We start from the raw sequence: 11593 nt of genomic DNA, 5'->3' as shown, positions 1-11593 counted from the left end.
CCTTTTACTTCTCGCATAGACTGTGAATATTACTTCTAAGATAAGATAAGATAAGATAATCCTTTATTTATCCCACAATGGGGACATTTACAGTGTTACAGCAAGCAAAGAGCAAAGATTGCAAGCAAAAAGTGACCATCAGTACAATTTAAATATAAAAAGAAAAATTTGGAATGTACAAAAAAATAGATATTGAAAAATATATTTAAAAAAATAAAAAATAAAAATAAAAATAAAAATTAAATTAAATTAAATTAAATTAAATTAAATTAAATTAAATTAAATAAATAAATAATAATAATTATATATATATATATTTTTTTTTAAATACCTACAATGCTAATTTATTATTACCGGTATATACAAAATTCTAATAATAGTAATATGTTGTGGGTATAATGTTACTTTTAATATATACTGAATTAAAACAGTGCTTTTTAAACAGAGCTAAATGTTAGCCTCTTACAGAAAGCTTGGAGTGGCAGTTAACTGAAAAAACTGAACTAATTAACAATACATGTATAATTTGTATAAACATATTTAGTCAATTATAATAACTCTAATAAAAAAGTGGGGGCAGTTACATTAACTAATTAAGCTAACAACAGTAAAATACCATTAGCTACTTAGTTAAAATTCGTGTATAACCATGGCAACAGTTAGCTACAAGTTTATTAAATGACAACAACAGGATTTGGACATGACCGATGGGTTTCTGATAATAGTTATGATGGTCATCGATATCAGACAATTGAATTCTTCATTGTGTTTATTTTGTTCATTATATTTCCTTCTAGCTTCAAAGTGCTATAAAAAAAGTATAATCAAAAAAAATAAAAAATAGTTCCAACTAATTCGTTGTTAACAAAAACAATGGCATCACTATTTGTTAAAAAAAAAAAAAGATTAAAATAAGGAAATTAAATTTGAATGTGGTGTCAAAAGGTCAACCCAACAGCATTAAAGGTAAATAATCAAAGTTTATTTTTATAGCACCTTTCAAGAGCAGACATCACAAAAATAAAAAATAAATTAAATTACATAATAACAAACACTTAATAGGTATTCTAGTAGGAGTAGGCTATATGCCTCCTACTTTGTAAATTTTCCCAACAAAATAAATAAAAACACAATTGCAACTTCTTAAATTTTTTAGCTAAGGCGACTGTGGTTTAAATAAAACCAGACTAGCTTTAGGACCCAGTCAATCTTCACTCACGTCAAACCTCTGTCACCAATAACACATCCGTAGTTCACAGGCAGGCCACATTGTTGCTTCCTGCATTCTGCATCTGTGCTGATAGATACATGAAGCATTATCACTGAAGATAGACAAAGCATTTCCATTTACCGGTATCTAGTCGAGGGCTGGTTTAGCAACTATATATATAACTGTAACTTATAACTTTACAGAGCGGATTTAACTACAAGGCCGACAGATTATTTCTGTCCCATGACTCTTATCAAGCTGTCCTCTTCTTTCGCTTTTATTATCAAAGCTACTTTATTTCCCAGCAGCTGAAGGTCTAGTCTCAAGGACATTATAAAGAGGACCAAAATATTGTGGTGCTGTCAAATTGGAAAGTTGTAAATCACATCTCAGTAAAGCAGAAGTGCCATCCTTTAGTACTGTTTTGTGTTATTTAAACATTTGAAGAGAGAAAAATGTCATAAAAGATGACTAAAAAGTGTCTAAAAAAAAGAGTCTAATCATCTGGTTTTCAATGTGTGGCCCCGGTGATATAAGTACAAATCAGAAATATACCTAGAGTATCAAAAGTATAGGCTATATCAGGCACATTGTCCTGCACAGTGATATCATTAGTCTATAGGCTTTAGTGTATTTAATCTATGTTGTAAAGTCACTTTCATCATCAGGAAAACTCAGCTGTGTCAAATATGTTCTAATGAATACAAGTATGAAGTCACAGACATTAGAAATACTCAAGAAAAGTAACTCAAATCATCAAGTGCTTCAATTAAAAAAAAAAGAAATTCTTGCTTTAGGCTCTGAGTGAATGATTTGATTGTACCAGAGGAAATAATCCGGCTCTTGATTTATTCCCAGACAGCCTGCCGGATGTTTTTAGGTGAGTGAGGCAAAAATAGCTCTGACATGTCTCTGGCTGTGACCAAGCCCCTCTCCGCTTGGCTCTGTCAATCAAAGGCCCGAACAAGATGGCAGGCTGCTGCGGGAGCTGGCTCTTCTTTTTAACAGGCAAGTTAATTCATTAAGTATCACACTTTCTGTTACAGCTTCAATATTACAGCACCAGCAAGGCCTTTCTTAGTGTCAGGTCTGTTGTGTTTAAGTGTGTGAACATTTGGTCCCTGATAGCAGCTGTCGAGGATTGTATGCTGCACTGTCTGACTGCAACACAAGAGCTTCTGTGTTGTCATATTTGAGTGTCAAGTTGAAGCTTTTGTTTCTCCATTTTCAAACATTCAGATTCATCTTTTGGTGTTTTTTTTTTTTCTTTTAAACTTCCACACAGTTTGTGCTGTCAGTCTGCTCGGGGCCAAAGCAGAGATCAAATTGACCGTTCCTGTGGGGAGGTTATTCACATACGAGCTGTTGAGAGAGACTTTCCAGAACGACATTGAACCTCGGTCAAAACTCTACGGTGAGAGTGGAAATCAAATGAATCCGCCTCTTCTGTCCTCGTCAAACAAAGGGACGTATCCTCATTTTCATTTCATGCATCTGCTTGTCTCCTCCTCTTTTATGTTGTCCCTACAGCTATCCACGATGACCCCATGATTTTTAAATGCAACCGGCAGAATTTCCCAGACCTACCCGAGTGGCTGCGCTTCACCCAAAGGCACCCCTTGGATAATGGCTTCCTGTACGGAACGCCAATGTCCCCGGGGAAAAGTATAATAGAGGTATGAAGCCACCATTTACACCAAACACTCTGCACTTTATTTTAAAAAGCACTCCCCCGTTGTCTATAGCCTTATATTTTCTGTCCCTGTGGATAATGGGACACACACACAGATTCCAGAGATATATCTTTTTTTAAAAACATGCATCAGTCTGACACACAGGCGGTAAATGTCAGGTTTTGTTGTCAAATCCCCCCCGAGACAAAAGCTTTGGGTTTCTCTCTAGAGCTGCCGTTTTGAAACCAGCATTAAATATTCAGGGAGATGCACGTCTTTGAAGAAGAAGAGATGGCAAGTTTTGAAGTGGCTTTAAAGTTTCAATCAAACAGCGTGTAGCTGCAAAACATGTTGGAGTCTGGATGCATATATAAAACCAGAGATGAAAGTTTATACAAAACCCTTCTTATTCGACTAAAACGTAAGGCGTTTTCTTGTTTTTAGGATGATTTTAGTAAATTTTACACGTGCATGGTTTCCCTTTAAGTCAAGAAAAAAACCCAGCTGTTAACCTTCATGTCTCCTTTAACAACTTTTAAAGTCAAAGGTAAAAGAAACATGACACAAGCACCAAGAAAAACTGTTATTTTCATTTAAATGTCATTATACAACAATTCTGGCCCGGGAACGCATTTTAGTTTCACTATTTTTATTTATTTATTTATTTATTTTGACAGGGACAGTGTACAGCCAGTTAGCTGTTTACATCTGTAGTCCCTGGGCAGTCTCTGTGAAGAAACAAAACCTACACTAACAACATCTTCACAACAATGGCATTACACTAGTCCACATTGAAATTCATACATTATATTAAAACAATAATAAGCTAAGAGTGCCTAACAATGCCATGATAACATACTGTATGAATACACTACAACATTATCAAACAGAGTTCATGAAACTTAACGTGTTTATGTGTGATGAGGACATGATTGAGTTGATTTGAGCCATGATTTGATTTTAAATTTCTTCACACAATTTCAGCAGAAAACAAATCCCTAAAAAAAAGATTTATATCACATTTTGATACTTCAAAGATTAAAAAAACCAACCTTTTATTTGCAAATTAAGAACTTGTTAAAACCCAGCTTCAGCACTTTTGATACACTTTACACAAATATAATTATATTCCTAACACACCTAACATTTGTGCACATTTAAAAGGGTTATTAGGCTTTATGGGAAATGATTTCTTCTGCAGAAGTGGGCGTGGCAGGTTGATAGAAGTACAGAAGCAATAAATATCTTTAAACGCAGTAAGATTAAGGAACAAAAGTGAAGCAATGTGTTTGTATAAATGTTCAAATATATAGAACATGATGGAAACTGTGGGGACAAACTCATTGTTTTTTTTTGACAGGTCTATGCCATCAACAAACGGAGCTATGATACAACCAGACAAATATTTGTAATCAAAGCCGTTGCAGGTATGTTTGATTTAATCAATGAAGTGGTTATAATGACAGAACAAACAGTTTACTCGTTAGTTCCCTGTTGTCTGTCACAGAGAAGATGATTCCCTATCAGGCCGAGTTCTTCCTCAAGCTGAGGGAGATTGAGAAGGTGCTGCCCTCTACTGTTCAGGGGGAGATACAGCAGGATCTGCAGAAGCTGTGGAAGACTGAGGACTTGGAAATCGTCAACATTTCAAACGCTCTGGACCGTGGCGGCAGAGTCCCTCTACCTCTGGCAGGACACTTTGAAGGGTAACCAAAGAGAGAGAGAGAGATCTGTGCAGCCTGGCTTTAAGTTTCAGCTTCAATAACTGTCTTTTCTTTTTTTTTTTTTTAATAAAATGTGATTCTTGTCAGGGTGTATGTGAAGGTGGGGTCTCAGAAGTACTTCTCCCGCTGTCTCCTGGGGACGCTGACAGCCGAGTACGAGAAGCAGTGCACAGCAGGAGCCAAAGTCAAAGTCCCCGGAGAATGTAACTTCTGCAGCATCCCCAGCAACTGTATCAGCTGGTGCAAGATTGAGCTGGTGAGACCAATACTGCAATGTGATGTGTTTTGATTTAAAAGAAGGATTTAAATGCAAGAATATTGTTTTTAATTGAAGGTTAGAGATTGGGGATTAGTTGTGTACATTTTTAATCAATCGGTTGTTTCCAACTTTGGAACAGGAACAAAAAAATCAATCTGAGCAGTGAGAACATGATAAAGGGGATTAAAAAATAATTCTGTTACAAGAACATTAGATTAAAAAATAAACAACTTTTCTTCCTTTTCCAAGGATTTCTCTCTAAATACTTGAAAGCCAACACAGCTTGTCTCTTTTTAATAATATCGAATTGGATTGGATTGAAATTGCATTATCGATACCATGTGTTGTATTCAGCCAGAGAGACACACGCAGGTCCAAGATGTTAGCTCAGGTTTTTGTTTTCTACTTCTTTTTTTCTGTTATTCATTGACCTTGAAGTCTTGCAGCATCATGATCCTCACACACACTCAAACACAAAAACCCAGAGGCTATAAACCTGCTCTGATCTGGGATTCAGCTCCGCATTCAATTTTAGAATTGACTGGTGATGGTGAACAAAAGAGTGTTTCAGTCTAACCTTCTTAAAACGTGGGACCCTGTATCTTTTATTTAACCTTTATTTAACCAGATGAATAACCCAGTGAGATCAGGATCTCTTTCACAAGGGTGACCTGGCCAAGAGGGCAGCAGCACACGTCATAAAAAAGCATTACATGATAAAGAGACGGTTTACAAACAATAAGTTAAGAGAGAACAACGATTTACAATGTGCCAATTGATTTACAGATAAAGTGCAGAATCTTGACCACAGATTACAATTCAGAAACACATGGCACTGTCCAATTGTCTCACGTTTTTTTATCTTTTAAGATCGAGCCAAAGGCTTCAAGCGAAATGAGCTCCGGTTTTGATGGTAAAAGTTCACATTCTGTGTTCAGAGCGTGGTCAGGGGTCAGAGGCGATGCTATGTTAGCCAGCCTTAACATGTAGGCCGATTCGAAGAGTCTTTGCATGGGTTAGCCTACAATCTTAGAGCAGATGCTTAACTTCTGAATGAGCTGCATTACTTTTGTTTAAGGACAAAGAAGGCATACTGTTGCAGCTGTAGAACCGATGCTCTTGACAGGAGTTTTATCATTGAACCTAGAAAGAACAGAAATGATCGTACGCTGCAGCCCTAGCTGGGACACCGCAGGATCACTGACAGCTCAGTAACATCATTCATCTCTCCTGTCCTCCTGTGTGTTTAACAAAAGAATCCCTCTCATGTGTGTTTTCATCCCCCTGCAGTTTGATCTGACTAAACAGGAGCCGGCTCCCCCTGCTCCCACTCTGGGCTCGGGGATCCTGGAGGACGGGGGCGACTTCGACCCCCCCGAGTCTCCCCTGAGCAGAGACTACTTCCCCGACTACATCGTGACAGTGATCGTGCCCCTGATCCTCGCCGTCATCCTGTTCCTCATGCTGGCCTACATCATGTTCGGCAGACGAGAGGGAGTGTACGCATCTGTCTTGAATCTCCTGAATAATAATCTGGGCTACCAATGTCAAATGTCAATGTCACACTGCAAAACATTTCCCTGTTTTAACGCTCGTGGGAATGTGATGCAGACGTGTGGGAAGCCAAATCTGCTCTGCTGGTAAACTCAACCTTTGATTGATGCAGATAAACTGTGACACATGACTCTTTCTTCCTTCTTTTGCAGTATGAAAAGGAATGCAAAAACAAACCAGTAAGTACACTGAGGCGTTCTTCTGTTTGCTGTGATTGATGCTGTTACATATTTTAATGCATTTTTATAGTATTTCTTTGCATTCATCTGAAATATACAAGTGCTATATTATTATTATTTAATGCTCCAGTGTGTTATAAACGGAAATGCCGTGCTTACTACTCAGATACATTTATTCCACAGCTGGAGTTTACTCGTTGCTTTAAAGATCAAGTTTTTAATCAAGAATTAATGACTCAGTGGTTTCCAGCCTTTACAGAAAGGGACACTTAACCCCATATTTCTCTGCTGCTTCGTCAGTGGCATGTGAATGTGTATGATTGGGATTAGCTACTTCTGACTGTCACTTTCCATAGCATCACCTTCAGTGTGTGAATGTGTAGGTATGAGCTGCGGTGTAAAAAAAGCTTTAAATAGTCATAACGCTAGAAAAGTGCTATACAAGCTTTTAATATTTATTCGGGTCATATTTAGGATGTTAATGAGTTGTTAAACCTCCACTTAGTCTGTTTTGTTCCCTCTTAACTTCTCTTCTTTTTCATTTAATTAAACGCTCAGATGTCTCACTGAAAATCAAAAATTATAGATAGGGGTAAACAGATTTCTTTTGTTCCAGAGTCTGCCAATAATTATCCCCCATTCTCTCAGATTGATGTTCAGCACATGTAAATACCTTTTTTTTTAAGTAATTCAAAACAGCTCCAACTTCACCAGTGACACTGTGTTTTTTTAAAGATTGTTTTTAGATCTATTTTGTTTTTATTAGATAGCAAAAAATTAAAAAGAGACAAGGTTTATGGGTGAGAGACAGTCGGGATGAAATGCATCAAAGTCAATCAACCTTTACTCGAGACATCATCTAGTGGGCAGCTCTCCACTACGATGATATAGTCAAATTACAGAAGTGAGTAAAAGACAGGCAACTAAGGAATTATAAAGTAAGTAAAGAAAGATTAATGTAAAGCCATTCAAGTACAAACAAAAGGTAGATAGAATGTGATGTTTAAGATAAAGCCTCAAACTAGAATGAGGCGACGCCTGCGAGCTACTTCAAGCAGTCAACTCGAGCTGCACTGATTTCACACCCGCCTGACAACACCTCCTTCCAATTAGCTGTCTATTTAATCTGCTAGATTTCCTCTCCTGTTTCATTGCCAGCTTTGACGTGCACCAGTACCGCACTCCTGCTCAGCCCCACCTCAGCAGGGTTTTTTGCCCCTTATTGTAGAGCTAGGACAGTAGATAGAGTTGGAAATGAAGGATGGAGAGGGGGGGCAGGGGGGAGCCAAAGGCCACTATCGAAGGAGGATCATAGCGTCTGTATACGGGGCGTCTGCAATAACCACTAGGCCACCGGCGCCCCCCAGGAAAATGCATTAAGCTACTTTCAACCTCTGCATGTTAGTATTTAAGTGAACTAACCGAGTAAAACAAAAAGCCTCTGTAATGTTCTGTTTGTGCTGCAGGATCCAGCTGTACCACCACAACACCATTCTGGAGAACACCGACGAGCTGAGGAACATGGCAGCAAACCGCCGTCTCCCTCCACCCCTGTCCACGCTGCCCATGTTTAACTACAGGACCGGGGAGGAGGCACCACCTCTGCAGTCTGACAACATCCCTCTCATCATGGCCCAGCAGTAAGAGCCTCACCTGCATTATTTTTAACCATCTATTCACACATCTACCGCCGCTGTTTCATTAGCAGCATTAGTCATCCTGATTCCATTATCACTGTTATGTCACTGTTATCGATGACTCACTTTTCAGACAAATTAATTCTAAAAATAGAATGTTTTTTCACTTCTCTGTTTTTTTTCATAGCGATCCTTACAGTGACACCCTGCCCAGGTAAACCCACTCCTCCTACAACACTGCATTTAATCCGCTCTACATTTAGTCTCCCCCTTTTTTTGATTGGCTGTTTTATTGATGCTGCTTTTGTTTTTCTTTGCAGGAAATGAGAAGAACAGAGGATAAAGTGTCTATCATCAAAGTTGCTTGCTATTGAAGCCTGAAGCAGACATGCATCCATTCATTTTATTTACTCAGTTTTTTTGTGATGAAGAGTCGTTTCTGGTTGTTTTCTCCAGATCTAGACGTATTTATCTTATGTGTCTTTAGAGTTGCAAAAGCCCAAAATAAACAGAAACAGGCAAAACGTATTAATAGTGTGGGAAAAGGGTAACTTAAAGGTCACATATTCTCCTCCTTTTCAACCAGTTTAAATAAGTCTGAGAGCTCTCCAGAACATGTCTGTGAAGTGTCTTGTTCTAAATCCACTCTGATCCTGTATTTGATCATGTCTATAAACGCCTCTATTTCAGCCCTGTTCAGAACAGGCTGTTTCTGTGTCTGTACCTTTAAATATGTAAATGAGCTGTGTTTGACAAGCGTTGGGTGGCTTGGACATAACTGCACCATGCGCAATTTTCTTTGAGAAGGCAGACTCAGAGGGCAGAACAAACACCTAGCTGTGGGAGTGTCACCCACCTGAGGGAGGGGTTACTGTCCTTTGTGATGTCATGAAGGGAAAATCTCCAAACGGCCTGTTTTTGCACACATTTTCTGAAAAGTGGAGCAGGTAAAAGATAGAGAGGATGGACTTTTCTCATAATTGGTGGGTTTATAGACAAACTAGAGACACATACGGCTGGTGTATTTTGCATAATATGTGACCTTTAAAGAAAGTGACCAGCCTATTGTTGTGTTGTCTAGTTCGTCTGATAATGATCCCATTATCTTAAATAAGCTTTGTTATCCAGAAATAATGAGAAAAATACATTTAGATCTTGAGAAAACAACTAACCGCAGATTACATTTGTTATCACGGAAAATAGAGTCAATAAAATGTAAGGATTTATGTCCCTTTAGGGCTTCTGTAGTTCGCTGTGCCACAGTCTATGGTTATATATTTGCAGTGGGAAATTCCATATATATATATTTTTTTTTTTGCTATACAAAGTGCAGTTATGATCGACTAATCGCGTGTAGTTTGTCAAATTGTTGTCTGCCGTTATTTCTCACCGCCTTTCATGAATAATAAAATATATCAAAGGCCATATTCTCTCATTTTTTGTGTCCCTTAACAAAAATGTCCAAAGTGTCTCTTCACAGTATTACAATGCTTCAGGTCTGTCCTACAATGATAGTCTGAAAAATCATGTTCCTATTCATGCTTTCCATAAGAAAATACATTACCTGTCACATGAATTAACTTCACTTGAAAGCACATGTATACTCTACCGTACTTTTTGTGTTTAGTGTTACTCAAGATTTACAACTTTTCTGTTGACTTTGTATTTCCTTTCTATTATCCATTGAAAAGACAAGTATTTGTGATGCATTAAAGTACCGCGGGAAATTAGATTTTTTTTTTGCCGTGTTTGAAAATGATTCTCTTTGCTTAAGTTTTTATTTTATTTTGAACATACTTGGAGTTCCCAACCCTTCAGTGAGAATGGACAGGGCCACATGCTGGCATAACTACACGGTAACCAAGATTTTGGCTGTTATGTGAAAACTTCTGTTTTGTTTTGCATGTTACCTTGTAGCACTTCTGGATCCTATCTGTCTATAAACTCTCTGGTTAAGCTATTTTACACAGACATACTTAACCTAGACTGGATCATAATCCCTAATGATTTGAAAAACACTCCATTGAGGTCACATTTCGTTAAATCCCTTGATTTAAATGAATGAAGGCGTAATATTACCTCAGATGTTGACAACTTTTACATCCACTGCTTTGACTGTATGATGGAGGTCAAAGTGGGAAATCTAAAAACGAAAACCATGCAGCAGTGGTGTAAAGATTCCTTTGATTTGAACGTTTAAATCAGCTGTAGTTATACAGGACAACCACAAGGGGTCACTGGTGCATCGTCATCCGATAAACGAGCCTTGATTTCAGACCAGACACACATCTCCTTTTCTGGTGACACTTTGGTAGAAGCAAAATCTTATTTCTCATAAATAAATCTCCCTATTTTTGAGTGATTGTGCAGATGGAAAAGTGGCGTATGAATTGAAAGTTTCCATGTCTGATTGATATTTAATTTTTGTCTTTCGCTGCATTTTGTGCCGTTTTAGCTCAGATTTCTGCAGGAATTTAGAGACAGACATAATCAATCTGTGTATATAATATAGTGAAGCCAGGTTGGAGTATTAGTTATTGGCCTTGTTTTCACTGCTCCTCAATAGAAATGTTCTCAGTGCAACTGTTGTGGAACAGTTGATTCCTGCACCTATTTAAACTCAGTTTTAATACCCGTGTTGGATCATGCAGGGTCTGTCTGGGTTCTCTGTCAACATGCAGCTGCAGTTTATGTATTAACCCTAAAGTGCTAACACCTGATTTCAGTTTCACAACAGTTGCAAAATAGGACAGTGAAAACATCCGCCACTGAGTAGACCACTTCACATGCTTTATTTCAGCACCCAAAAATAATTAAAAACATCTCAATTTATTATACATGTACAAAATAAGTACAGAATCTCTCTTTTAAACCATGAAAGTGGGTCTGCTTCAATTTTCTTTTTTAAGAAACCTTTTCGCGTAAGACATCAACAAACAACATGAACAACAGGCAGGGGGATGTGTGCTGTTTTGCTTTTTTTTTTTTTTTTTTTTAGTGAAGAGGAGTTTTCCACAGGGGGCAAAAAAAAATAAACAGACAGAAGGATGAACACTGAACACATGAGCAGGGAAATGATGTTGAATCAGAGTCACTTGCTTTTATCTACAGAGACATGATTGCATGCATTACATATGCAGTGAGCACCCTTTTTTTTTCTGAGGACCTCTTCTGTCAAACCAACACTTAAGAAGAAAACAACTGCACTGCATAGACAACATGAGTCAATTTAGTAGCACCAAAGGTTCTGCAGGCATTAGTGGCAATAATTACAGTATGACAGCGAGACTTTTTCACCGCCAAACACTAATCGCTGGACCTCGTTGAAATGGTAATAGCACCTTTGATGTGTTGATT

General features: G+C 37.9%; 1 protein-coding gene across 1 annotated transcript; it reads left to right on the top strand.

The window, feature by feature from the left end:
* Positions 1-2068: 2068 nt before the first annotated feature.
* Positions 2069-11416, top strand: sgca (sarcoglycan, alpha). Its single transcript, XM_065949521.1, has 11 exons — positions 2069-2218; positions 2496-2624; positions 2741-2886; positions 4244-4310; positions 4391-4589; positions 4695-4863; positions 6157-6365; positions 6573-6599; positions 8066-8239; positions 8424-8450; positions 8557-11416. The coding sequence occupies exons 1-11, from the start codon at positions 2179-2181 to the stop codon at positions 8561-8563; spliced, it is 1194 nt and encodes a 397-aa protein (XP_065805593.1). The 5' UTR covers positions 2069-2178; the 3' UTR covers positions 8564-11416.
* The last annotated feature ends 177 nt before the right edge of the window (positions 11417-11593 follow it).

This window comes from Labrus bergylta, chromosome 21 (assembly GCF_963930695.1).
Source record: "Labrus bergylta chromosome 21, fLabBer1.1, whole genome shotgun sequence".
In the NCBI taxonomy this organism is placed as follows: domain Eukaryota; kingdom Metazoa; phylum Chordata; class Actinopteri; order Labriformes; family Labridae; genus Labrus; species Labrus bergylta.
The sequence above is the reverse complement of the archived record's forward strand: the minus strand, read 5'-3'. Positions and strand labels throughout refer to the sequence as shown.

Excerpts from the sequence above, each read along its gene's own strand:
- sgca (XM_065949521.1), top strand. The coding sequence starts at position 2,179 with ATGGCAGGCTGCTGCGGGAGCTGGCTCTTCTTTTTAACAG. Across the intron at positions 4,311-4,390 it reads TGTAATCAAAGCCGTTGCAG|AGAAGATGATTCCCTATCAG; the intron begins GTATGTTTGATT and ends TGTCTGTCACAG. Across the intron at positions 8,240-8,423 it reads CCTCTCATCATGGCCCAGCA|CGATCCTTACAGTGACACCC; the intron begins GTAAGAGCCTCA and ends TTTTTTTCATAG.